At 39.6% G+C, this 26,306-nt stretch overlaps 6 protein-coding genes and 1 pseudogene across 7 annotated transcripts; 3 read left to right on the plus strand and 4 right to left on the minus strand.

Annotated features, from left to right (window-relative positions):
- The first annotated feature begins 7,933 nt into the window (after positions 1 to 7,933).
- On the plus strand, positions 7,934 to 8,927 carry LOC108837236 (transcription repressor OFP13). Its single transcript, XM_018610297.2, has one exon. The coding sequence runs from the start codon at positions 7,948 to 7,950 to the stop codon at positions 8,713 to 8,715; it is 768 nt and encodes a 255-aa protein (XP_018465799.1). The 5' UTR covers positions 7,934 to 7,947; the 3' UTR covers positions 8,716 to 8,927.
- A 1,453-nt stretch (positions 8,928 to 10,380) lies between these two features.
- LOC108832949 (protein RESTRICTED TEV MOVEMENT 2-like) lies at positions 10,381 to 11,672 on the plus strand. The gene is made up of 2 exons (XM_018606402.2): positions 10,381 to 10,549; positions 10,634 to 11,672. The coding sequence occupies exons 1-2, from the start codon at positions 10,432 to 10,434 to the stop codon at positions 11,572 to 11,574; spliced, it is 1,059 nt and encodes a 352-aa protein (XP_018461904.1). The 5' UTR covers positions 10,381 to 10,431; the 3' UTR covers positions 11,575 to 11,672.
- Positions 11,673 to 11,748: 76 nt separating this feature from the next.
- Positions 11,749 to 12,989, minus strand: LOC108832950 (vacuolar protein sorting-associated protein 36-like; annotated as a pseudogene).
- Positions 12,990 to 13,777: 788 nt separating this feature from the next.
- On the minus strand, positions 13,778 to 15,720 carry LOC108841226 (histone-lysine N-methyltransferase, H3 lysine-9 specific SUVH1-like). The gene has a single exon (XM_018614007.2). It carries the CDS (start codon positions 15,713 to 15,715, stop codon positions 13,781 to 13,783), a length of 1,935 nt encoding a protein of 644 aa, XP_018469509.2. The 5' UTR covers positions 15,716 to 15,720; the 3' UTR covers positions 13,778 to 13,780.
- Positions 15,721 to 16,580: 860 nt separating this feature from the next.
- On the minus strand, positions 16,581 to 18,970 carry LOC108839858 (type I inositol polyphosphate 5-phosphatase 10). Of its 2 annotated transcripts, XM_018612633.2 has the most exons (8): positions 18,796 to 18,970; positions 18,613 to 18,700; positions 18,427 to 18,531; positions 17,752 to 18,343; positions 17,475 to 17,668; positions 17,283 to 17,391; positions 17,033 to 17,184; positions 16,581 to 16,914 (listed from the first exon to the last, which is right to left on the minus strand). In XM_018612633.2, exons 1-8 carry the CDS (start codon positions 18,824 to 18,826, stop codon positions 16,764 to 16,766), a joined length of 1,422 nt encoding a protein of 473 aa, XP_018468135.2. In that variant the 5' UTR covers positions 18,827 to 18,970; the 3' UTR covers positions 16,581 to 16,763. The 2 variants fall into 2 exon arrangements, with proteins under 2 accessions (XP_018468135.2, XP_056858730.1); XM_057002750.1 differs by lacking the exon at positions 18,796 to 18,970 and having other exon boundaries at positions 18,613 to 18,770.
- Positions 18,971 to 19,420: 450 nt separating this feature from the next.
- On the minus strand, positions 19,421 to 21,350 carry LOC108828378 (SUN domain-containing protein 1). Its single transcript, XM_018602048.2, has 2 exons — positions 20,080 to 21,350; positions 19,421 to 19,926 (listed from the first exon to the last, which is right to left on the minus strand). Exons 1-2 carry the CDS (start codon positions 21,145 to 21,147, stop codon positions 19,570 to 19,572), a joined length of 1,425 nt encoding a protein of 474 aa, XP_018457550.2. The 5' UTR covers positions 21,148 to 21,350; the 3' UTR covers positions 19,421 to 19,569.
- A 147-nt stretch (positions 21,351 to 21,497) lies between these two features.
- Positions 21,498 to 24,776, plus strand: LOC108843700 (coatomer subunit delta). The gene is made up of 12 exons (XM_018616953.2): positions 21,498 to 21,609; positions 22,016 to 22,074; positions 22,181 to 22,220; positions 22,343 to 22,566; positions 22,646 to 22,888; positions 22,964 to 23,129; positions 23,220 to 23,518; positions 23,618 to 23,810; positions 23,897 to 24,050; positions 24,140 to 24,202; positions 24,296 to 24,392; positions 24,508 to 24,776. The coding sequence occupies exons 2-12, from the start codon at positions 22,072 to 22,074 to the stop codon at positions 24,604 to 24,606; spliced, it is 1,581 nt and encodes a 526-aa protein (XP_018472455.2). The 5' UTR covers positions 21,498 to 21,609; positions 22,016 to 22,071; the 3' UTR covers positions 24,607 to 24,776.
- Positions 24,777 to 26,306: the final 1,530 nt, after the last annotated feature.

Below are 26,306 nucleotides of genomic sequence, written 5' to 3' on the forward strand. Positions count from 1 at the left end.
CTTGGTTTCAGAGAGCTAGGGATGATTAATCGGATTTTCTCCTCATACTGAGGTAAATGCAAACGGATTTTCTCTAAATCCCAATCATTTGTTTGCGGGTTCAGTAGATCTGCCACCATCAGCTCTTGGTTGTCTAGTGTGGGTGGGCCTATTGGAGCTTCTGGCTTAGAGGAGGAGAGCCATCTGTCTGACCAGACTTTGATACTTTCTCCATTGCCCACAATAAAACCCAATCCTTTCTCCAGAACTGCTTTCCCTGCCATCACGCTTATCCAACCATGAGATGCCCCTGATTTAGCACCACTCTCCAAGAAAGAGTTATCTGGAAAATATTTTCCTTTGAGAACTCTTGACAGTAGTGAGTCCGGGTTGTGCATAATTCTCCAGCCTAATTTTGCCAAGAGAGAGTCGTTGTACTCCTCAAAGTTTTTGAAGCCTAGTCCTCCCATGGATTTTGGTAGAGCCATTGTACTCCAAGCTACCCACGCTATCTTATGCACATCTGGTGAACTGTCCCACCAAAATCGAGTCAAGATAGACTGAATTCTCTTGCAGAGAGATATTGGGATTTTGAAGCTAGACATTGAGTAGGTAGGGAGTGCCGTTAGCACTGACTGGAGCATGACGTGTTTTCCAGCACCCGACAGGAAGCGAGTAGTCCAGGACTGAGATCTCTGCCTAATCTTGTCAACCATTCCAGTAAACACATCTTTTTTCCTTCTACCAAAAGTTTCAGGGAGGCCTAAGTACTTTCCCATACCCCCTTCATTTGTGATACCCAGCGCAGACTTCACTCTTTCCTTGATGCTCTCCGGAGTTTTAGACGAGAAAGTAATGGTAGACTTAGACTGATTGATGCACTGGCCTGAGCTTAGCTCATACCTTTTCAAGATATCACTCAATGCTCGACAGTTCCTCTCGTTCGTTTTACAAAATATCATGGTGTCGTCCGCGAAGAGGAGGTGATTAACATACGGGCTTCTCTGAGAGACTTGTAATCCGAGCAGTCTTCCATTCCCTTGAGCGATTTTACACAGACCCGACAGCACCTCAGTACATAAGATAAAGAGATAGGGAGAGAGTGGGTCTCCTTGTCTTAGGCCTCGTGATGGTGTAGTCATTCCTTGCGGGGCTCCATTTATGAGGAAGGAGTACGTCACCGTAGTGACACATTCCATAATCCATCTGATGCAAATATCTCTAAACCCCAGCTTACTAAGAACCTGCTCCAAGAAGTCCCATTCAATGCGGTCGTACGCCTTGCTCATGTCCGTTTTGATGACCATGGAGCACCTTTTCACTGCTTCTGAATTCTTCAGATAATGAAGAGTCTCATGGGTGACCAGGATGTTATCTGAGATAGCTCTACCCGGAACAAACGCTGTTTGATGCTGCGAAATCAGAGATGGGAGGAACTGTTGTAAACGTTTGGTGAGCAGCTTCGCAATGATCTTGTATCTCACTGTGCAGAGGGCTATTGGTCTGTATTCCGCGGCCGTCTTAGGTGCTTCTATCTTTGGGATCAAGCACACGTGAGTCTCATTGATCCGGGGGGTCATTGTACCCGTAGTGAAGAAGCTCCGAATTTCTCGGTAAATATCTGGTCCCAACAGACTCCAGAAAGACTGGTAAAAGCTTGCAGAAAAACCATCGGCTCCCGGTGCCTTGCCTCCATTTATAGAAAAGAGGGCTTGTCGCACTTCCTCCTGGTCCGGGATTTTACATATGGAGTCATTCATCTCTTCTGTAACTCCACATGTAATTGTTTCTTCCACTGTGCTGAAATCTGATTCACCATTAGAGGAGTACAATTGCTGGTAGAACTTCTCGAACACCTTCCCTACATCTTCCTCTTCATATGTAGGTACTCCCTCCGCGTTCTCAATGGTAGTGATCTGATTTCTCGCTGTTCTGACCTTAGTAACCGCATGAAAGAAAGCACTGTTTCTGTCTCCTCCTTGCAACCATAGGATTCTGCTCCTTTGCCTCCAGAAAAGCTCTTCCTCTCTATACGCCTTGCTTAGTGCTTCCGTGAGTATCACAATCCTACCAGAGTCTGGTACTGCTGCTGATAATTCTTTTTCCAATTCCTGCTGATTGAGAATCATGGCCTTTGTGCAGATTTCTTTTTGAATTTTTGACCATTTGATGATTTCTTTCCTGCATCTCGATATCTTGATCTCAACAGTCTCCTCCGCACCCTTTTGCCAAGCTTCTTCAATTATTTTCCGAGCATCTTCATTGTCATTAAGCCGCCTATCATATCTGAACGGTCTCCTCTTTTTTACCTTCTTCGCGTCCAAATATGTCAAGAGTGGACGGTGGTCCGAGCCCTCATACCGGAGGTAATTGCAGCAGCTTGCTGGAAACATTTCAGCCCATGCCAGGTTGGCCAGAGTTCTATCAAGGCGAGATTTGATATCGTGGGTGTGTCGTCGACCTCTCCAGGAGAGCTCATCACCTGTATGCTTCACATCCCACAGTCCATTAGTCGATACGAAGCTTCTAAAAGGGATAAAAGATCCTTCGCATCTTGCTGGGCCTCCTTCCTTTTCACAGTTATCCAGTATGTCATTGAAGTCTCCCGTTAACGCCCAAGCAGACTCTCTTCCCTGTCCTAATGTCGAGATTTCCTCCCAAAAATCAGCTCTATTCTCTTGTTGTGGCATTCCATAGATAAAGGTTAGGTAGAACTCTTTTGACTTGTGGAGCACCTTCGTATCTATGAAATTTGGAGAGGAGCTCAGAACAGTAAGATCAACTTCATTTCTCCAAAACAGAGCAAGACCTCCACTGAGGCCAGAAGGAGAGATGAGGAGATGGTGTTTATAGACAAGCGTTTCAATATTTGATAGAACAAAATCATCTTGATTTTTAGTTTCCATAAAATACATAATGTCCGGAGCATGAACACTTCTCAGCTCTCGGACTCTAGGAACTGTCAATTCACCTCCCAATCCTTGACAGTTCCAACTCAGTACGGCTAAGGAATCAGGTCTGGTGGACCGTGAAAATCCACCTTCCCTCTGCTTGAGCTTGGTCCCGCTACCATCCCCACTGCTGGGGTACCAGTATCCTTACTAGAAGGTAAGTCTTGTTCTCTTGATGTCTTATCAGTACAGAGCCGTTTTCGAGCTGGGGGTCTCCCTCTAGCTGCCCTTTGTTTTGTTGTGCGGGCTCCTTGAAGAGGGCTCTGGTTTCCTCGAGCTTTAACTGTCGCTGTGACTTTACCCGTAGGAGCCTTTTTTGTTGCTGGTTTGCGTTGAGTAGGTTTCTTTGTGGCAGCTCTAACTGGGTTTTTCTTTCTTGAGGCAGACGCCACTCCTAGTCGTAGTGCTGCTGGTGTTCTCTGTGGTTCTTCCACCAGCGGACTCTGATGCTCTCCATCTTCATATTGAACTTCAACATCTTGAAGTCTTGCAAGTAGGGAGCTCGATAATCCTGTTGCCCTTTGCAGTTCTTCATTTGGCGGTTCAATCCTTTCAAGTGCTGAGATTCTTTCAATTGAGGGGATGATTCCTTCCTCAATCCTTTCTAGTGCAGAAACCCTTACTGCTGAGAGATTTGGTTGTTCCTCAATCCTATCAAGAGCTGAGATACGTTCTCTTGACCTGCTGTTAACTTCTACACCTTCCGGAGCATCCGGTAACATCATCTTTTCTCTAGGAGGTCTTGGGGGTGGGGTACGAGAACTCAGAGATTTTTGTCCTCCTTCGTGGTGCCTTTCCATCTCCTTACTGCGATATACTGGAGACCGTTCTCTAGAGGTTCTTCTGATTGGCGTATGATAACGCTGAGGAGGAAAACTATGTTGAGATGATAGCTCACGCTGTTGCCCTCTCTCTCTCTCCCTCTTTCTTCCTTCCAGGACTCTTCTTTCATCCACTCGTGAGAAGTTTGATCTCGATCTCTCGTTGAGGGAAGACCTTCCCCTATCTGGCTCTTGAATACGAGAGTAGATAGGGCGATGGCTGTTTATCGTGTGATCTCTTGACTCTAGTCCCCTCTCTCTTGAGTTGAATGAGGTTGACCTTCTGTGATCATGCTTGCGACGGTGGTCTTCTAGTTTCTTCAGAGTGTTGTGTTGGCTTATCCCTTGCTGAATATCTATCTTGTTGTCTTTATCCCTATTCAGAGGGCAAGTGTCTTTCTCGTGACAGAGAGAGTAACAGATGAAGCAGTGTTTCTCCAACTTCTCATACTCTAAATCAACTGTGATTATTTCGCCATCCACTTCCACAGGTATATTCATTTCCAGTTTCCTCAAGCCATCAACGAGGATACGGATTCTTCCATGCTTCACATCTTTATCGAGGATCTTACCAAGCTCCTCTCCTATCGTCGTCAGTGATAACTCAGTCCAGTAGTGTAATGGTAGCCCATGGACTCTTATCCAGAAGGCTATCATACGAGGGAAAGAGTTAGATACCACTGGTTCCCATCTTTGGAGGAGGATCATCCATCGCTTGTAGTGGTAGGGACCTTTTCTGAGTACCGATTGCAGTGCTTCTTCAGAAGTGAAGCGTATCTGGAAGAGGTCTGGACCCAATTCTCTGCCTGTCAGCTCTCCTTCCACATTCCAGTACTGGATAAGCCAGTCCACTACCCACTGTGTCTTCTGGACTGTTGGATTTGTCACACGGCCTATCAGAGTGAGCCTGTGTTCTTCTATCAGGTTCGAGTTGTCGCTTGGAGGGAGTCTCACCGGAGCTCGCCTATTCTCTCGAGAAGAGTCTGCTGCCCATTTTCCTTTTTCTGTTCTTGAGTACTTGTGCGCCATGAGTTCTGTAGGAGATGAACTCTTTAGATCTCTAACAAGTTGAAGCTTTATCTAAGCTGGGGAAGATCTTTTAACTGTCCTCAATCACGAGGTAAATATAAGATAGCTGGGACTTCTCAGGTGTCGGAGCAAAGATTCTTCATTTCGTTGTAGTTTGAAATGTAGAGGATAACTCTGGAAAATAGACACAGAGACGAAGTCTCCATGCGTGGATCTATCTCTGGACCGAAGGATTTTTTATTTGCTGGATTTTAGGTCATCGGAGGAATTTTGATGCGGCGGAGCTTCACTGGTCTACGACGGAGGAGTAAAGATGTTGCGGAGGAAATTACACCCGTGGAGAGGGAGCAGCTAGCATCGAAATCTGTGCCTGGGAGCAAATCGATTCCGTCTAGATTCCCACATTAGTGGTATCATGTCATTTATTATCTTAAGTATATTTATGAGTAGGAAAGCGTAGACACAAGGAACAAAGATACATGGATCTTCCACTTTCGTACCTTCTTCTCTTCTTCCACATACTCATGCATATATATAACTTGTGGAATGAGTATGAGTGTATGACTTTTTTTTTTAGTATGAGTGCATAACTAACTGGTGTATTTATTATCTATATAGAATGTATAATAATGATTAGGATCAAATAAACCAATGAGGTATTAGTTATGTGACATTATAATTGTATGTTAGTTTTAGGTAGTTTAGAAACACATATAATGTCTACACAACCAAATAAATAATCATGAGGGTCAATGGGCATTTTGTTTCACGCATTGCTGGCTTTGCCTGTTGCTCGATAATGCTCTTTTCATGCAATCTTGATAACCATATTTTAAGTCAAGTCGCACTTATTTTTTTTTTTATATATAAGTCGCATTTTATTGTACTGACTACTTTCTCTTATTCATTTTTAAAGTAATCCTATATTTTTAAATTCTAATCTCGATGAATTATTCACCAATACTTAAATTTTAATTAGTAAATATCGTAGAAATATATAAGTTGTCGATATATAGGTATAAGAAAGAAGTCTCTGTTCGACTTTAGTATCCGAATGGTAAGATACAAATTCTTAACAATATTTAACCAACCAAACTGATCTAAATATGTTCTGTACCGAACCACATTAATGATTATTAACTGGTTTAGTTCAGTATCCTTCCTCTGCGCTGCTTCAACTAATAGGTTACTTGAGCAATACAAAATAAAACCAATTTTCATAATAACACTACTATTAATCGTTTGTTTGTTCTTTAGCATCGACCTATTTGTCGTAAGTATTGTTAGTAAAACAAAGAATAAATCAACTTCTGCGCCTTGGATAAAGATATGTGTATGTGCGTTATTGATGTAATTTTTTTAAAAATGTAATAAAAGACAAGAAAATAGTGTCCATTTATCAAATCAACCTACTTATAAGTTAAAAAGTAATGAATAGTCAATATCTTTTCTTAATGAATAGTCAATACCAACATTAACAATATTGGAGGTAAATTTCTTAAATACATTGTGGAGTTGGATAGAAAAGAAAAGAGTACATATAGTTTCAATCACCGTTGTAGTTGTTGAGAAGTTACTACAACTAAGATTTCTTACAACTGCGCATAGCATTTATTATTACTTCTACACTGTTTAAAAAATCTCGAGAATAACTGTACATAAAAATATCGAAAACCTAATTTGTATACTCAAGTGTATTTGAAGTAAGTGGGAGAAAATATTTTGTAAAGTGTATACCCATAGAAGATTGAATAGAAGAAAATCCACAATTAATATTTGCGTGATCCAACGCTACCCTCTTCAATTCATCACATGAGTTTTGCACACTCTATCCCTCTCACACATTTTGTTTTCTTCTATTTTCTTGTATTTATCCCAAAATTAATCCAATGTATCACGCAAATTAGGGAAAACAGAAAATAAAATTTCCAAAAGACAAAATGATGAAGGTGTTGGTAAATAAAGTTAAAAATGTACGTAAATGAAATGATGTCTTTATTTCACAACAATGGGTTTGAACATTAGATTGGCTATGTTCTAATATTTTTCTATTTTCAGTTTAAATCTCTGAAACTCTAGAATATTGATAAGCTTTTTATTAAAGAAAACTCTAGAATATTGATTCTTCAATGACATTGTTTCAGAACCACGCTCTTACATTCTTCTACTAAATTGGTTCACCATGTTCTTCTACCAATTGTGAAATTTTGTCTAGTCCATTTAAACTCATCATATTTGACAAATTAATTATTCGAGAGATGAGTTTGAGTGATGTGCTGCTAACTAAATTAATATCTTCCTAGAGTCGTAAAGAGAGAAGGAGATTATAAATGAGAAGAAGATTTGACATGACGAGCCAATGAACAAGAATGTAGTACAGTCAATCAACCTTTATATTTGATATTGGGATTTATATTCTGCAACAATTTCTTGCAAGCAATCGTTTCTAATGCTTTGTGCACAATGCTTGTTGCATTGGCATTGGTCCGGGAGTAACATTTATTGTATAATATATAAATTCACCCGTCTTATATAGATAAAAAGTTTTTAAAAAATCGCTTATACATATAACTTTTTGTTTTCTATATTTTTATAGTTTAGAAATAGTAGATTCTATATTTAAAAAAATATTAAATTTCATAGATTTAATTTTATTAAAAGCTGATAAATTATAGATAATATTTATATGAAATAAATTTAATATATTTTCTTAAAATATCTTCGTATAAAGTGAAGAGACTATTTTTTTATTTATCCTTTATGAATAGTGGAGTAGTTGATTTTTCTTGTCTTCGACTAAATTGAATGTTATTGCTGTGTTTTTACTATCTCAAAGGACATGCTCAGAAGTATAACATTGTTTCATCCTAGATTCAAATTCAGATAAAGCCATTATCATGTTTCTATTAATTTAATATGCTTATTTAAACTAAATTTTAATCTCTGTAATTTAGTTTTTTTATCAATTTTAGTTATTGTAAAGACTTCAGGCTAAATTAGCTATTGCAAATGAAACATTAAATATATTTTATTTAAATACATACCAGAATGAAAAAAAAATAATTAACAGAAATATAGTAGCTCAGCTCGACCCACCAGCCCTTCTATATATCATTCCCTCCAACTCTTTCCCCTTTCCAATAAAAAAAAGAAAAAAGCTGAGCTCAATGGGGAAGAAGACGAAGCTCTCCTCTCTGTTCAGAGGAAGTGCCCGAGGATTACTGTCTTCTCCTCTCTGCTCCAATGCGAAAACACTTTCATTCCGAGTCAAAGACGACGACGACGACGACGACATGATCAAGACGGTTAACTCGGTCTTCTTCGACCACAACCACAACGGAGAAGAGGCCGAGACGCCCGAGTCATGGTTCACGAACTCGTCCGAGACGGCGAGTCACTCAACAACCGAGTCGGAACAAGACCTCGACGCGGAGTCGCTGGAGACGGTCGTCAGAGGAGTGGTTAGATCGGAGCGGCTGTTCTTCGATCCACCGGGAGTCGCTAGCTCCATGATCGTGGAAGAGACCGACGAGAAACCGAAGAAGGCGGTGGAAGAGGATCGGGATCGTATCGAGGAGATCGGCGTCTCGGTGGCGATGGAATCGGAGGATCCGTACGGGGATTTCCGGCGATCGATGGAGGAGATGGTGAGGAGCCACGGCGAGTTGGCGAAGGACTGGGAGAGCTTGGAGTCGATGCTCGAGTGGTACTTGAGGATGAACGAGAGGAGGAGCCGCGACGTGATCATCAGCGCTTTCGTCGATCTCGTCTACGGACTCTCCGATGATGGTTCTGGTGGCGGGACGTCGTCGGTGTCGGATTCGGCTCGTTACTCTACGGCCGTATCGTCTTTGCCGTCGTCGCCGTTATATTCGTTATCGTCTAAAGGTCAGACGGAGGAGATTGAAGAAGAAGATGAGAGACGGAGCCGTTAGTTTTGTTTGTTTGTAATTCTAATTTTAATATCCTTTTATCGGATTAACTTTTTTTGGATTTATGTAAAAAGTAATTGTAGTGGTTAGTGGAAAATCATATATTTTGTTCGTAGCGAAAATATGGAAATAGTAGAAATAAATAGTATTTTCTTTAAGATTTTAGTATAATATGAAACAAAAATACGTTTATTGAATAAACGCAGTGAAATAAGAAGAGTATTAAGAAAATTGTGCAAATATCAAATGTATTATTTAAACGTTATAACTTCTATTTATTCTAATTTCATTCAGTAAAATTTGTAAATTAAATAAATATATTTCTTCCAAATTTCATTTTGAAAGTACTTCGTGAGTTTTCTTAGAAAAGTGTACCTTACATGGAAACATTTAATTATCAAATTTGACGTGTTAACAGCATTTGGTTTGACCCTTATAAAGTGTACCTAACTAATAAATCTGTTTACTAGTGTTAATCACGTGCAAGTCAATATCTTGAAAGTAAGAGGCTCTTGATCTAGTAAAACAACTGTGACAAGTCATGTTCTCTTCTGTTCGAATGCGATTTAGAAGTAGCTTAGGTTAAAATGATTTGATTTATAGCTCGTAAATATCTCCAAATATCTACATATAAAACCAAACCGGATATCCGTATTTTTTCGAAGTAAAATAAATTAGAAAATTTAGTATTCGTAATCTAAACATATCACAAGTACCTTCAAAAATAAATATATCCGATCTGTGTCGAGTCCTATTTTATATAGACATATGTAATAAAAAAATATTCAAAATTTATGTATAAAATATGAATTGTTCGGTAAAAGCTATGTTTTTTCCAGTAAATACAGAAGGATACTGTATTTTTTGAGGATGCCTCAAAAGAGAATGTTGGCCTATACTGAGTTTGAAATGAAACAAAGGAGCGTTGTGATTTTTGTATTTTGTATTGTGAAATGAAGGAAGAGTAGCATGAGATTAGCAATGGTGCTGTGGTCACACACATACACACCTTGTGAATCCAAAACATCATAGACCTACTTTTCTTCTCTTATCTCTTTTATTTATTGCTCTACATTTAATTCTGTGACCTCAATTCAAAAAAAAATCTGTGACCAACCTAAACGACGACGTTTAAAGTTCCATCTTTCTCTTCATCATTTTCTTACTCAAATTCACACAATTATTCTTTGTTAAGAAACACTTATATATTGGGCTGGCCCTCAGATAAATCATATATATATCTTCATTTACCACTCTATATCAAACACCTGTAAAATAATGACACATATTTGGTGTTACATGCACTGATGCACATCCAAATCATGAAATCCAACAGCTATAAGCATAATTTCTGTTATCATTCAAATCTTTTAAAGGTTTCAAGATTCTAGTGCTTCGTGTAATACCATTGAGAGTTGATAACATCTCCTCAGCGATAAAATTGACGTGTTTGGGAAACACAGGGCATTATACTTGTGCACGAAGCAACTCTTTATTCTTTCTTTGTAAGAGAAGAAACATACGATGATGACCTGAGACTAAAGAAGGGTGAACAGAAGACATAGCCGCAAAACTAGGTATATCCGATGCATGACACAAGAGAAAATGGCTAGGCATTGAAGAAACTCAAATCTTATTTATATGCAGAGCAATAAACCCTAATGAATATTCATTAACCAATTCAGAAAGAGATCACCGGAGAGAAAATAAATTTAATCAATGGCAGCAAGACAGCAACCAAAAGGAACAGGATTAGGGGTTCAGTATGTGGATCTTGTCCCCAAATCCGAATGGAAAGAACAACCTGAGGCCAATATACTCACTATTGATCTTCCAGGTTGGTATATATACAAAATAAACATATTAATTAGTTTTAAGTCTTTGTGGTGGTTTTAGTTCTGATGTGAATTGGTTTTTAAAGGTTTTGCAAAGGAGCAAGTGAAGGTAACCTTTGTGCACACCTCGAAGATGTTAAGAGTCATGGGAGAACGTCCCCTGGCTGATCGGAGATGGAGCCGTTTCAACGAAGTGTTTACAGTTCCACAGAATTGTCTAGTGGATAAGATCCATGGGAGCTTTAATAACAACACTCTCACCATCACCATGCCTAAGGAGACGATTACAAAGATGCCTAATGTACCAGAAACTTCTAAAACTGTGGCTGAGAGGGTGGAGAAGCTAGAGGAGAAGAGGCTGTTGGAAGAAGCTAGAAAGAAGGAAGCAGAGGCTGAGAAGATCAAGAAGCTTCTTGAAGAGAAAGAGGGGATAATTAGAAAGCTGCAAGAAGAAGCTAAAGCAAAAGAGATGGCTGAGGCGAAGAAGCTGCAAGAGGAAGCTAAAGCAAAAGAGATGGCTGAGGCAAAGAAGATGCAAGAAGAAGCTAAAGAAAAAGAGATGGCTGAAGCGAGAAAGCTTCAAGAAGAAACTATAGCAAAAGAGAAAGCTGAGGCAAAAAAGCTTGAAGAAGAGGCTAAAGCAAAAGAGAAGCTTGCGGAAGAAGCTGCACTAGAGAAGAGCATCCAGGAGAAGAAGTCTGTGGACTCTACCAAATCCGTGTCTGAAAGAGTAAGCGAGGTTATGAAATCAGCGGAAGAGAAACTAGGTTACTTGGGGGAGAAGGAAAAGAAAATAAGGAAAGGAATATTGGAGAAAGTAAGGGGAAAAGATTTAACAAGTGAAGAGAAGAAGTCAATGGTAAATATAGGAGTGGCTACTCTGGTTCTGTTTGCACTTGGAGCTTACGTTTCTTACACCTTTTGCTCATCTTCTTCTTCTTCATCTTCATCATCATCATCATCATCATCATCATCATCAACTTCTACGTCTCCTTCTTCTTCATCACCTTCTACAAAACCAGAATGATATGTTCTGAAGATGTGAGAAGGAGAACATTTATATATACTCTGTAAATGTGATATACTGTATTGTGTAATGTAATAAAAGTTTTATTGATCGTGAAAGAGTTTGCTTTTTTTTTTTAATAATTATTTTGGTATTGTCCAACAACAAACATACAATTGTTATGGGATTCTGACAAAATCTGCCAACTGCAAGAAATGCAAATTACAAGCTTTTAACAGTTTTGAAGGTTCTCTACGTACTATTTCTACTAGGACAGTGGCAAACTATTAGTACCAATGCCCTTCATTTCAATATCCTATCTCAGCTGCTCTTCTAGTGAGTGGAAACCAATTCATAACAAAAACACAGAGCTAATAATGATAACGCCAGGCCAGCCACAAATATCTAAGTTGCAAAAAAGAAAGAGAACCTGGCGGGAGAGTTCTTGATGGTACAAGGCGCCAGTAGATTCCTTAGTAACAGGGGGAGATAATACCAACACTCAACATCCATTGCTGCATTTCTTCTTTAGACCCCATTTCATCATCATCAGTTAATGATCTGTTCTGACTACTAGGAGCAGACAAGAGCTTTTGCCCATTTTTTTCCCGCTAGACTCACCATCTCTTTAGCATTACTCTATATAAACAGAACAAAGTGCTAGATTATGAAGCCAATATTCAAACCCTAAACTCTTCACAAACATAGAGTAAGATGGCAGAGATGATACCATAAGAGCATTCAATTCCTGAAAAGCATTTTGCAAGTTCTTATCTGTAACTCTCCCATTCCTCTTGCTCGTTCCTCAAGATCCCAGCCAATCCCACCGTTCCATCGTTTCCGTATAAACCTGATAGAGAACCCTCGCTCTTCTCATCTTCCTTCTCCCATGCTCTGCCTCAACACTCACAACTTCTTCAAAAACCCCATCGAAATCACCTTTTCCCCTGAAAACGATGGCGACGACACTCGAACCCGGGTCCACTTGGAACCGAATCCGAGGCGAGCTGAACATAGACTTCACTGATTTCTTGTGGCAGAAGATGTGAGTGATGGAGGAGAGAGAGAGGAAGGGAAGAAGGAAGAGATGCGTTTGACTTGAGAAGAAGGGATCCATATGAGACGATGAGTTGTTAGGATAAGGTTTCCGGATCTCAAGGCGACGAATCGCGGCGGCCTCTGAGTCTTCGGAGTCTAGATCGACGGAGGAAACATTCGACTTCGTTGCGGCGAAGTATGGGTCTGCCTGCCACTTGTAGTTACCTCCGCGTTATCGAACAACCTACTGCGTCTGATGCTGCTTAATTTCGCTGGCCATGGGAGAGACCTAATTGGGAAACAAAGCATACAGCTTTTAGCTGCGTTGAATCGAATGGATCGTCTGATCAAATCAAAGATTGAATCTTTTTCAGTTTTAAAGCTTGATCGTACGGATTTCCGACAGAACACGTCTAGAGAGTGTGTGTAATCGACCTTAGTTTCTTAAGAAATTACATTTTAGTTCTTAATAATAAACAGTATTACTATTTCACCTCAAAACTTTCAATTTTTTTACATTTGAGTCCAATCTGTGGGTTGTAGTAGTACTCTATATTTTTCTAGTTAGGCTGTTTGATCATTGATGAGACTTCATCAATGTGAATATTAAAGACATTTTTTTGAGTTTGTTGGGTTGTAGTGTAACAAAGACTTACATAATCTCCGGCTGTAATTCTCATGTTATTGTAACATACCCACCACCGGTTATACTTTGCAAAGATCCTGGTTAATTAATCAATTCTCACTTCAGTCCCTAATAAAGTTGATTTTAGTTAGCGAAGTACAAAATTTCACTGCCCTAAAACAAGAACTGACTTGTACCTTCCATGACATTTATATCATCTTAAAACAAGATACAACTTTCCAGAGGTTTATCCTAAAAACGATCTGAACACTAACTAATAATGTTACATATCCAACCGGAGAAAAACATGAGATTATATCTTCCACATTCCGAGAAACAGACAAGGTTTAAAATCCTTCACAGCTTCCATCTTATGTTGTTACCGAGTTATATCACATAGAGACTAACACTTTAGCTGCTACCAAAAACAGTCATCCAAAAGATCCCTGCCACATAAACAAGTCCAGAGGTTCCATCTTCTAATCATACTCACATATCTATATAGATTCAGTAGATAAATAACAAATAAGAAAGATATACTAACCATTTCTAGGGGTCCCATCATTAACCAAATGAACCACGGCAATACTCTGATCCACAAAAGCACTTCCTCATGCCGTGCAAAGCATTGCCATTTTGAGCTTCGCTTGGTTGAGTAACTCCATAGTCATAAGTCAACTCAGTCATGGGAGGGATGTGAGAAACGGCAAAGAAGGCAACATGCAAGCATAGCTGACCGTTACTCTCATAACTAACCGGTTGCCAAAATACATTAGGAGAGCAACTATGGTTCATGAACCTCCCAACATTCCCAACATTCTTAGCACTGATCACCAAAGGCAACGGCATTTCAGGTTCTTCAGACACCTCTTCAGAATCAACTTCGTCTGCTAAGCCATGCTCATAGTTCCATCTAAAACTGGTATACACACGAGTCGTATCAAAAGCATAATCATCACTCTCTATAGTCTGGTCCTTCTCCTTGGCCTCACCTGCGTATATACATATAAACGAACCGGCACGGATGGGATCCCACGACCGCAAGCCCCACCCTCTGTTCCCCGTCTTGAAAACTTCAAGCTTAAGCTTTATCCCCATTTGAGTCACCTTGTTCTTGCAAGAAGAGCACGGACAAGACGGGCTGCATTCATACACCATACCCTTGCGGCTAACTAGAACTCCATTACCACAATAAGGATAATCACCTCCGTTTCTCCTTATACAATGACAGTTCAAGTTCCCCGGTCTGCACGAGCTGCTGAGACAATCACATCCCAAAGAAGGCTGCGTCAGGTTAAAAGACTCAGAGTAAGTCACCTTCGTGGAGTAAGTGAAATAGCCAGGACCATTCTCTTCATCAACTTCATTCACAAGCGAAACGCCAATGCTCTCAACACCGGAAGTGAGATCAGCGAGTATAAGCCCTTCCCTCAAACCAGCTTTCCACTTTTGTATAGCAACCCACGTAGCGAAAGCAGGAGGCTGACCAGGAGCTCTCACTAGTTTATACTTGAAAGTGTTGTGCCCTGACTTCCCTTTCTCCATCCAAGACTCTTTGACCTCGTAGAGACCGTCGTAGACATAAATCTTATTACCCCCCTGAGAAGCTTCTTTCAACCCTCTTATCACCCGAACCGGACTGTTCCGAACCAAACTCTTCTCCAAAGCTAGGTTACCTCTCTCCATCTTCTGATCAGAGGTTTGCTTCTCTTTATCAGCGTTACCACCACCGCCTTGACCGGTGTAAACCAAAACATCCGGATCACCTTCCTCGTTATCGTAGTAACCAGAGGAAACGACGCTAGTGGCGATAGTAGTCTCTTCATCGACGGCGAGATAGTCGATCCCAGCCATCGACGGAGAATGCAGCCCGACCAAACACATCTCGAACCTGAAGAAGAACACGTCCCCGATCTCGACCCCGGGGACAACGCCGGGACGTTTCTTGGCGTTGGTCCGTACGCCTCTGCTCATGCAAGTGGACCCCGCTTTCAGATCGGCGCGTTTGTTGATCCCGCTCACGGCTTCTCTCGCGTCCTCCAGCTGTGAGAACCTTCTTCTGAGCGCCTCGTAGCGCGTGAGAACGCTCTTCACGAGCTTCCTGTTCCCGTTCTCTCTTTCCGCGGCGGTGATCCCGCTCTCGAAGTTCACGTTCTTCTTCTCTGGTGTGCGCTTTTTAGGGATCTTTCTCTTCTTCGGAGTTGAGCAGCCTTCTTCGGGATCCGCGTCGTCGTTGTTGTTGTTAGGAGACCTGAATGATCTCAGAGGAGTGACCAAGGAAGGTTGTGAGGAGGTGTTTTGGTGAGTGTGTGGTTGAGAGGAGGTGAAGGGATAGAAAGGTGAGAAGCCAGGAGGGAAAGGACCGAAAGGAGGCGAGCAGACAAAAGGTGGTGGAGCTTGGTGATTCCCGCTGGGGAACACTGGTTTTAGAGTGCGTAACGGTTTTAAATCGTACACTCTCGTCTTATCAGTGTAGCTTTCGTAACTCTCTGACTCCATGGCTGGCTCGTCTGGTGGAGGCAATGGCTTTATCAGATTCTAGTATCAAAGATCAAAGATGAATTACATGCATGCACAGGGAAATATCATTCATCGCCAGATTCAGATATGTACAATGATAACAACAAGTAAAAGCACAAACCTGGAAAGGAACCGAGTTGGAGATCGCTAGGTTAGATTAGGGTTTCTGAAAATGAGAGAGACAGAGGAAGAAGAATGAGAGGGAAACAAATCGAGCTAAAAGTTTCCAGCTTTGGTAGTGTCTGTGATTTATCTCTGTAATGGTTAGAGAAGATGGTGAGTGAGATTAACCGTTGGATTATTAATCATTTGATCTTTGACCGTAGAATGATCTAATTTGACTGGTGACCTATTTAGGAGGTTGTCTTTCAGTTTCGACATGCGTACTTTGCATTTACGGTGATGTAATAACTTTTGCAACTTATGTCAGTTCCCGGTTGCCGGTTGTCACACGTGTGTAAGAGGTTGTCGTTTTCACTTTGCTCAAAACTTTTTTCTACATAATATTTTGTCCCAACATAGGGATTTTATAATTTAGATGGGAATTATTCATCATAGGAAAAAAATGTTAAACTCACTTCTAGCCTTAATCTAGTGATCAGCAGAATACGAGTTCCAGAGATATGTCCTAATCACAATCTGAACATAGTTAAAATTTTGTTAGATGTCCAAACATGCCTAAAATCAACATATTAAACCATGAAATGAAACTCTGTCGTTACACGATTCTCATAAACTAGGTTTGTAAGTGATTTGCTATTTAATCTAATTTATACATTATGCTAATTGATAAACATGTCCTTGGTGACAATTTTAACCTATATCATCAGTTCAAGCCCCATCTTCAACCTGTTTTCTATTAAGACTTCTTAACGCATGGCTTAATCGACAATGCACACCAACATTAGTTGGTTGGAATGACGTTTCTTACACCACATTGTGTAACTTACAATATCGTAACAACATTATAACGGTGTGGCTTACATATACTGTATCTACCAACAAGATGTCAAACAGTTGATGTAAACTATTGTCTCCTAGTTCCGATTCTGCCCTCGCAAACATCGACGTTGACAACAAACAAAGCGCAAACCGGTCGGTGATCAGAGAATCGCGACTCGCCGCGCACGTAAGAGAGCTGCCGGATTCCATCACCGTGCCAAAGAATCCTGTCACACCTAAGCAAATACAGAAAACTCGGTTCAGAATTAACCGAACCAGAACCAATCTAAATCAAAATAGAATATCTCCGGGTGATTTTTTTTTTTTGAATTATCTCCGGGGTAATTATTATACCAGGCGGGAGTTCTTCTCTTGTTCTTCTTCTCTTTGGTAGTGTCTCCTGCGTAAGCATCTGAGTTATAAGAGTACTTATAAGTTGGTGCGAAGAAGATTTTGCCTTCGTGCCATCCTTTAAACACTCTTCCTGCGTCTCTTTCAATCTTGAGCTGTAATTCATTTCATAAAACCAATAAACCGGTTTAGCTTTAAGTAGTTATCAGCCTAAGGTTTGGTTTCTTGGGTGTAAAGTAACCGTTGCTGAAACCTGATCTTTGTTGAGAAGAGTGTCCCAAGCGTTTTTATCCAAGAGTGTCTTTGTTTCTGTGTAACTTAAAGCTATCCTGTAGTTCAAATCTCCCAGCCAGATGACCCGACTGCGAGATGACATGTAAACATCTAAGAATCAATTGATTTTAAGTTGGAAACCGATAGGAAAACATGTAATCATAAATCTTACTCATGCTTGGTGATTCGATTGGGGACACGGGTGAAAGACGTTCTGCAGATTCTAGGGAAAGTTGTGTTCTTGAGAATCTCAATTACATCTGAGTTTCTGCGACGTTCATCTCCTTCTCTCTCTCCAGAAGCTAGATGACTGCAAATGAAGCAGAAGCTCGTCTTGTAGAGCTGCAAACTCACAGCTATGCATCCCTATGATGGGTGTATAAGAGGATATCAAAAACAGAGTTTCTTTTTTTAGGGTTTTAAGTGTGATAGTTGTAAAAGCACTGTACCTTGTTTCCTAAGCAACCCATGATTCCACGGGTGACACATGAGATTCTGAGATGAGTAACATGTTGAATAAGTTCCTTTCTCATCCACACAGTGAGGAATATTCCCACCATTTGCTTTGATGCTACTAAACCATACTTCATCATCATCTGGTTGCTTACAAGAGAAGCAACCTTTCCTCCACCTTCCTCATCATCTTCATCATCATCCTCATCCTCATCATCTTCTTCGTCGTCATCATCACAAAGTAAATCACTTTGGTTAACCAAAGATTCTGGACATCTGAAACAAGATTCTCTCCCATACTTTTTCACAATCTCTTCAGAGAAGGAGCTGCAGTTACATATCTTCAGTTTTCTCCTGCACTCTGTTCTGAAACTCTCACTGATCTTCTTCAAAGATGGCTTCGCAAAGAACATCGATCCAGCACCAAAAGATGGAGTTTTGGGACCAAGCCGTCCACCAGAGGATGATGATGATGGTGGTGATGATTTGTTCAAGGACTGGTTGATCATTGCTAACCATTTAGCAGCAGGCTCGTTGTCTCCAAGCACAAGTACATTTCCAGCATTCAATGGAACTATCTCCTGAAAACTATATAAAATAAAAGAGACAAGCTCAAGACATAGATGATAGATCCATGCAATACTAAGAGAAATCAAGAAAAAGAGAGTTACCCTAAAACATATATATCGAACTCGCTGTGGACGTGAAGCAAAGCATCAAGATCAAGACCAGAGTGAGGAGACTTTCCTCCCACGTTCCATGTTGCCACAAAGACTCTTCAAATGGTAAAAAAAATCAAAACATTTAGAAATGAAAACAGAGCAGCTCTGTTTCTAGGGATATAACAAATCACATACCTTATGGATTGGATTTGCTGAGTGGGCATTGAAGATCTGAGATTGCTTGAAGATAACAGAGATTCAACTACTATTTCGGATTGAGACTCTGAAAAAAAATTAAAACAAAGTCTAAAAAAATATTCTGAAGCTACACATAGATAAGAACAAACACACATATAAATAGGACACAGAGTGACATACTATTATTAAATATATAGAGTGGATCCGACATGTTTATTCTGCAAGGTTTAAAGGGGTATTTTCTTTGGAGCTTTCTTCTTCAGGTTTGGTCTCTGATCAAACACAAAAGAATTAAAAAGAAACTATAGCAGAAGAAGAGTTCAACTGTAAAGGGGGTTTTTCTTATCATTATTTTATTCTCTTAAAAGAATAAAAGAAGAGGTCTTTATCAGTTTATGAAGCAAAGATAAGAAAGAACTTTAAAAAATATCTATAAGAAATATATTCTAAAAAGTCCGAAATCAAGAACAATGTTCCCTTTCCTTGATACTTATATGCCCCTCCCTGTTTCTTTGCCTTTTTCTTCTCTTGGATGGTATATAGACTTAGATTACATTTTATATGAAGCCTTGTGTTGCGTCCCCTTTGACCGAACTTTTTGTTTATCACCAAATCTCTTTGACCGAACTTTGAGTATTTCAATTAGAAAGTAACGTTTTTAGTGCATGTATGAATGTATAAATTGTATTATACCGAGAGCATAGAGCTCTCCAATCAATTTGGCTTAGTTTTTGTATCGAGACAAGTAAAGAAACTAGTTGGCAGGTTAGATATGATTTATTTTTGCATAATGACGTTTACTACATAGGCAACTTGGTGTGATATTCTTTGAAGATATCATAATGCGTTTTATGGATTAAACAAATCAATTGGATTTTTTTTCTCTTTCCCACAAGAATCTGATGCTTTCTTTTTTTTTCTTTTTTCTTTTTTTTTTTTGGAACACATGCTTTCTTAGAGATTTGGATGAATGAAAACACAACAGTTTGTCCAGTTCCAGGTGAATTGTCCTGATAAAGACTGGATTCCCACAACAGATACTGGGTCTGGTGCACGCCCATGAACTCTAAACCGGTAGATGCAAGTGTGGGAGTTGCTTCCATGGTTGGATGTGAAGTCTAGCCTGACAGTATCGATCAGACCAGAGCCTGATGAGTCCAGGACGCTGAATGTCTGTGCGTTCGACCTGTCTAAGTCGTAAGTGAACTCTGCTAGAAGTTGCATCTTCTCTGAGGGTGCCTGCCCTTTTCCTTGCAGCCATCCTGATACGAGACAATCTTTTGGAGCACTGGATCTGTCGTACGCCACGTTCTGTTCAGTTTCACAATGCATAGATCCACCAGTTCAGTTGTATATCAAACCTTTTTAACCAAGACCGTTTACAAAATGCAAGCACCAATGAGGAAACAAGAAGAGAACTGATAATTAAAATTATAAATCATTAGCAATGCCAAGTAGCATTACCTTAGCTACATGCTCCAAGGTGAAAGCCTCTGGAACAATTGGTCGTCTCAGCCTGATTTGAACATATCCACTACTACCTTTCAAAGCAAAACACTGGCCAGGCTCCCCAAAACTCGGAGACAACATCTTAACCGCATTGGCATGAGCATGTCGGCTGCTTGTCCCCGACCAACTACTCCCTTTCCCAACAAGAAAGGGATCCGAATGATGCATCACAAACCCACCACCAGACGCCAAAGCATAGTCTACTCTTCCAAGTCCATCACCAGCATGTTTTTCAATCTCTTTCTCAATCATCTCACGAGCATAAGCTCTTAACTCATCAATGCTAAACTCAGAATCATCTACATTCCCTTTCTTTAGTTCCTCGTAGATCTTGTCTAACTCAGCTCTCGACACAAAAGGTTTAGCATTTAGGTCGTCTACTGACTTCTCTAACGACTCTGCTCTAGACTCTACCTTCTTCAACTCCCTCTGGAACGCAGAGGCTTTCGTGTCGAGCTCTTGCCTCAACGCTTTCGCTTCTTTTTCAATCTTCTTGTCGAGTAACTCAACTTGGACCTGCATTGTACTCGTAGTGGCCTTTACAAGCCCATCCACTTCCGCTATCCGGTTCTCCAATCCCGAAAACGCCGTCGTTCCAAAGGAGGAAGAAGAGAAAGTGGAGACTTTCAGAATCACTTTCCTCGTCAATTGAATCAACCCGACGATGATCAGAAGAGCCGCGAGCTGCTTCGCGAAGATTCTCGCCACTCTCTTCCACCGCGCTTTCGCGGACTTAGGAGCCGCCGCCGCTACCTTCCGCGTCCGCCGATGATTGGCGGCTGCGTTTGTCCCCGTCGTCGTCGCCGCGGAGGAAACCGATCTCCTGGTTACGGGACCTAAGTCTTGTCCCTGAGATCGATCGACAACGGCTTCGGCGCGGATCGGATCTCTGCTGCTCGTGCCGCCGTTGTTCGCGAGAGATTCGCTTGGCGGGAAATCGAAGCTAGGTTTCTTCTCTCCCGCGGCGCGGATCGGCGACCTCTTAGCGGGAGTCGCGGTGAGTGACATCGTTGATGTCGACATTTTGATTTTGGTTTGTTGACTACACAATCAATCTCGCACACGTTCCCAAACGTTTTGACGAAATGTTGGAATCGGAAACACTAATTACACTACAGAGAGTATCATATTCGACAAACTTGATTGAATTTGAGGAAGCAGACAAGTTCCTCTCTCTCTCTAATAATTGTTTTTTTTTCTTTAAAATTTGCATCGCGTCAAGTCTAACCGCAGCCTAGCGGTTACCGTACCATTAATGGGTGATTATCAAAATCAACATTCCTTTTCAAATGTCAAACCGGAATTAACCAAAGAATTTTAAGTTGGCCTAATAAGGAACTGATACGGCCCAAAACACTCGTTCGTTGTCCACGTTTTGTGGATCTTCGTCTTAACATACTCGTAACTCTCCTTTCGTCCTCTTTTAAAAATATTCAGCGAGCTTCTGAAGAAAGTGGTGGATTCATCTCGTTTGATCAGTCCCTGGTAACGTCTTCTTCTCTCGCTCTCTCGATCTTCTTACATACTCGTAACTCTGTATGAATGTTCTCTCTAGCTGCATTTCTATGAAAATTTCCGTTACATGAACTTTCTCGTTCTTCAATATTTCACGCGGAAGCCTGTGCGATCTTGCTTCTTTTGATTGTGATTCCACACTTATGTTTATCGATTATGTGTCTATGATGGATTTGGATCCGATCCGTTGGATCTGCTTCATTTTCGTTTTTTTTTTTATAATATTAAATCGCTACGAAATGCTAGATCTCTCTACTTTGGCATAGATTTATGAACCCAAAGATCAAATCGCGTTTGCTCTTTCTGATCTCGTGGTTTATTTTAAGATACATCACTATTTGGATTTACATAACCGTTGCGTTCTTTTGTACTTCAGATTCACGTTGCCGTTCTTATAGCTGCTGATCGTTGGAACCTGTAAAGCAAATCAAAATGGTATTGAGTTTTATATTCTATGATTTGTTAAAATATACAATTTTACTGTTTTATGAGATTTTCTAATCTGCACCTTCGCTGACGTTGTCACTTGGGGTTTATACAGGTCGTGCTAGCTGCTTCCATTGTGGGCAAGTCTGGAAAAGGTGAACGTTTCGTGTATTACATATATGTCATTTCATCTAATGTATTATATATTTATATGTGTGTACTCTTGATAAATCAATTTTCAATATATTTTTTTTTCGTTTTCCCTTCTTTTCTATAGTGCTTGTTTCCAGACAGTATGTGGATATGTCTCGAATCAGAATTGAAGGTCTCCTTGCGGCTTTTCCTAAGCTTGTTGGCATGGGCAAGCAGCATACCTACATTGAGACAGAGAATGTGCGATATGTATACCAGCCTATTGAAGTTCTCTTCCTGCTTCTTGTTACTACTAAGCAGAGCAACATTCTTGAAGATCTCGACACCCTCAGGATGCTCTCCAAACTTGTATGCCTCTTTCTTCTTTTATGTTTTTTCACATTAAGGAAGGGACGTTGAATTTTTTTACAATTCGACTGTTCTCTAGGTGCCTGAGTATTCAATGTCTTTAGATGAAGAAGGGATTAACAGGGCTGCCTTCGAGCTTATATTTGCTTTTGATGAAGTCATATCTCTCGGGCACAAGGAGAGTGTGACAGTCGCCCAGGTGAAGCAGTACTGTGAAATGGAAAGTCACGAGGAGAAGTTGCATAAACTGGTGATGCAGAGCAAGATCAATGACACTAAAGACGTGATGAAGCGTAAGGCTAATGAGATTGACAAAAGCAAGGTAACACACACCTCCCCTGCTTGTTGTGTTATCTTTTGTAACACTCCTATTAAATATTTCATATGCAATATTCAGATTGATAAGACTAGAGGTGGTGATAAGGGAGGATTATCGTCTATGAGTTCGTTGGGATCTGGATTCAATGACTCGAGCATATCTCATGGTCGTGGCAGTAGTTTTGGAAGTGGTTCTATGCTTGGCATGATTTCAGATGTTGAACCTATCAGTACCAAGGCCAAAGGTTAGTGTGCTTTTAACTAGGGCTTAACAGCTGCCCTTTTATTCCGAGTTTTTTAAAATAAAAATGCCCAAGCTCCATCTGTGGTTACAGATCGATCACGCTCTTCTGTTACGGCTCCTCCTAAGAGTTCTGGCATGAAACTTGGCAAGTCTGGAAAGAACCAGTTAATGGAGTCCCTTAAAGCCGAAGGTGAAGACATCATTGAAGATGTCAAGCCTTCTAGCCAAACCAGAACAGCTGTCGCACCTCCAACTGATCCTTTCACGTTAACTGTGGAGGAGAAGCTCAACGTTGCACTGAGACGAGACGGTGGAATCAGTAGCTTTGATATGCAGGGAACCCTGTCGCTTCAGATCCTTAACCAAGATGATGGGTTTGTCCAAGTTCAGGTACTCCTATTTTTTCATTTAACAATTTCTAGGAGTCTCCCAGGCGCTTTACAGTTTTACTGAATACATCACTGTCTTTTTTTTAAACCTTCTTATCAGATTGAAACCGGTGGAAACCCTGAAATTCTTTTCAAGACCCATCCTAACATCAACAGAGAACTGTTTAATAGCGAGAGTATTCTAGGACTAAAGAGACCGGATCAGCCATTTCCCACTGGTCAAGGTGGAGATGGTGTTGGTCTTCTGAGGTGGAGAATGCAAAGGGCAGACGAGTCCATGGTGCCACTAACAAGTAAGGCTCTAGAGCTAAGCTTTGTATGTATTTGACAGAAATACATGTTAAATGTTTCATACAAATCGTTTGTTCTGGTGCATCAGTCAACTGCTGGCCTTCGGTTTCTGGAAACGAGACGTATGTCAGCATAGAGTATGAAGCCTCGTCCATGTTTGATCTAACTAATGTTATCATCTCCGTACCTCTTCCTGCTCTGAGAGAGGCACCAATGGTTAAACAATGTGATGGGGACTGGAGGTTTGGGAATCTATCGACTTGCATTTTTTTTTGTCTCTGGTCAGTCTTGTTTTGAGATTGAACCCATAATTGTTTTTGGATACAATTAGGTACGACTCAAGGAATTCAGTTTTGGAATGGTCTATACTTCTTATCGACAACTCAAACCGCAGGTAAATAGATAATGACAACATCTGTTATATATTACAGCTTAAGAGTTTTATTTGGTCAAGATATATGTATGATACATGGAAAAACATGTGCAGTGGGTCAATGGAGTTTGTAGTGCCACCAGTTGATTCATCGGTGTTCTTCCCCATCTCTGTTCAGTTTGCAGCAACCAATACATACAGTGGATTGAAGGTATGAGAATCTTGTGTTGTTCCTCTTGAGAATTAGACATCAAAAAGGCACATTTCATTTATGTTGGATTGTTACATACAAAATGAGAGTCGTGTTCATAATAACGGTGGTGCAGGTGACGGGAATGATTCCTCTGAGAGGAGGTGGTGGTGGTGTGACTCCAAGGTTTGTGCAGAGGACGCAGCTGGTTGCACAGAACTACGAAGTCGTGTGAGAAGGGTCTTAAGACTTGGAGCCTCTTGTTTTTCTTTTTTTTCAATTGCTTTTTATACTATCTTTTCTGGGGATTAAATCTTTCGTTTTCTGGGCTTTTGCTAAGTTTCTTATACTTCTAAGACACAAAACTTAACGACTTTGATATACGCCAGCATCTCGCTTTAACTTCTCTCTCAGTCTCAGACTCTCAGGTTACGTAGTTCATCGCGATTTGCTGAAACCTAAGTTTCAAACTTTCTGTAGAGTATAGTACTATATGATAATGATCTTTTGTTTAGTTAGTTAATTAACATGAGAGAAATTGCATCTTGGAAACCGGCGAAATTGTGTTTGTCCGCGTGTTGTCCTCATTTGATGAACTTTTACTTTTGGGGCTTATATATTTTAGTGGATAAACTGTTGTTACTATTCTTCCTTATCAAGTTATAAATCATGATTTTGATCAATTCACGAACATTTATTTATATTTACGGGTAGAGATGTTAAAACGGGTTCAAACTAACTTAGTACAAACGGGTTCAACATGCGGACAAACACAATTTCCATGGTCATGTACAAATAAACGGGTTTATTATCCTGTCCGTTTTGTTAGCGGGCATATCCGTTTATGACTTTTCTTTTAAAAAATTAAAAAATTTATTTTAAGTGAATTTAAAGATTTTTTTTGAAAAATTCATATTTTTAAAATAATTTGTGTATTTTGAAACAGAATAATTATGTAATATTTAGTTTGTGTTTCCTTTTTCTTTTTTTTTTAAATTATGTTTTAAAACCTACTAGAATTTATTGATATTTGTATGATATTAATATTTAATAATTTCTGCCCAAAAACATTATTTAATAAAACTTTTGCTTTAGTCGGCATTTCTTTTTTTTTTTTTAAATTTCAAATCAAATAAAAAACTATTAAATTATATGAAAATATGACAAAAGGTTATTGACAAAAGAAAAGTGGAATTCACAAGAAAAATGTAAACGGATCTAAAAGATCTAAAAGGACATGTATCAAATTAAGTGGACCTAAAACTAAATGGGTTTAAACGGACATCTAGATAAAGAGGCTGTTTGTTCAGAAAAAAAAAAGATAAAAAAAAACTTAAAGTTACAGGGTAGGTCCGGGCGTTTTTACCTCAACCCGAAATACCTATCTAAACCCGAACCAGAAAAATCGAAACTGAATCCGAACTGTTATACAAAAATATCCGAACGGGACTTATGAACTTAGTACTTTGGTGTTTGGTTATAATCCGAACCGATCCGAAATCCGAATTAGGATATAGGATCCGAAAATATCCGAAGTTAGTTAAATATGTTAATGTTTTGATATATTTTAAGGTGATTTAGATATTTTTGATTATTCACAATATTTTTGTAGTTTGTTTTATTTGTTATTTTGAATATTTTTTAGCTAATTTAGATTTGTAAACAATTTATATATATTTTGAAATAAAAATTTGTCACTTTTTAAGGTTTAAAAAATACTAGATTCTTTAAGGTCGGATATATTTTTATTTTATATTTTTTAAAAGTTTAGTTTTTATATTTGTGTTTTTAATTATATTTGTGTTTTATTTTTATAATATTTTTTAAATGATTGAGAAAAGATTTTAATAATTATATTAAAATAATTGGACCACACCTATATCAATAGGTCATGTTCATATTTTAATAGTATTGATTAATGTTAAAAATTAGAAT

The sequence above is a fragment of the Raphanus sativus genome, chromosome 2 (genome assembly GCF_000801105.2).
Source record: "Raphanus sativus cultivar WK10039 chromosome 2, ASM80110v3, whole genome shotgun sequence".
NCBI classification, from domain to species: domain Eukaryota; kingdom Viridiplantae; phylum Streptophyta; class Magnoliopsida; order Brassicales; family Brassicaceae; genus Raphanus; species Raphanus sativus.

Excerpts from the sequence above, each read along its gene's own strand:
- LOC108837236 (XM_018610297.2), top strand. The coding sequence starts at position 7,948 with ATGGGGAAGAAGACGAAGCTCTCCTCTCTGTTCAGAGGAAGTGCCCGA.
- LOC108832949 (XM_018606402.2), top strand. The coding sequence starts at position 10,432 with ATGGCAGCAAGACAGCAACCAAAAGGAACAGGATTAGGGGTTCAGTAT. Across the intron at positions 10,550-10,633 it reads ACTCACTATTGATCTTCCAG|GTTTTGCAAAGGAGCAAGTG; the intron begins GTTGGTATATAT and ends TGGTTTTTAAAG.
- LOC108841226 (XM_018614007.2), bottom strand. The coding sequence starts at position 15,715 with ATGGAGTCAGAGAGTTACGAAAGCTACACTGATAAGACGAGAGTGTAC.
- LOC108839858 (XM_057002750.1), bottom strand. The coding sequence starts at position 18,770 with ATGTGTGTTTGTTCTTATCTATGTGTAGCTTCAGAATATTTTTTTAGA. Across the intron at positions 18,532-18,612 it reads CAGCAAATCCAATCCATAAG|AGTCTTTGTGGCAACATGGA; the intron begins GTATGTGATTTG and ends TACCATTTGAAG. Across the intron at positions 17,185-17,282 it reads CTCTTCTCAACAAAGATCAG|CTCAAGATTGAAAGAGACGC; the intron begins GTTTCAGCAACG and ends AATGAATTACAG.
- LOC108828378 (XM_018602048.2), bottom strand. The coding sequence starts at position 21,147 with ATGTCGACATCAACGATGTCACTCACCGCGACTCCCGCTAAGAGGTCG. Across the intron at positions 19,927-20,079 it reads CCTTGGAGCATGTAGCTAAG|AACGTGGCGTACGACAGATC; the intron begins GTAATGCTACTT and ends GAAACTGAACAG.
- LOC108843700 (XM_018616953.2), top strand. Across the intron at positions 23,130-23,219 it reads TATCAGTACCAAGGCCAAAG|ATCGATCACGCTCTTCTGTT; the intron begins GTTAGTGTGCTT and ends CTGTGGTTACAG. Across the intron at positions 24,393-24,507 it reads ATACATACAGTGGATTGAAG|GTGACGGGAATGATTCCTCT; the intron begins GTATGAGAATCT and ends ACGGTGGTGCAG.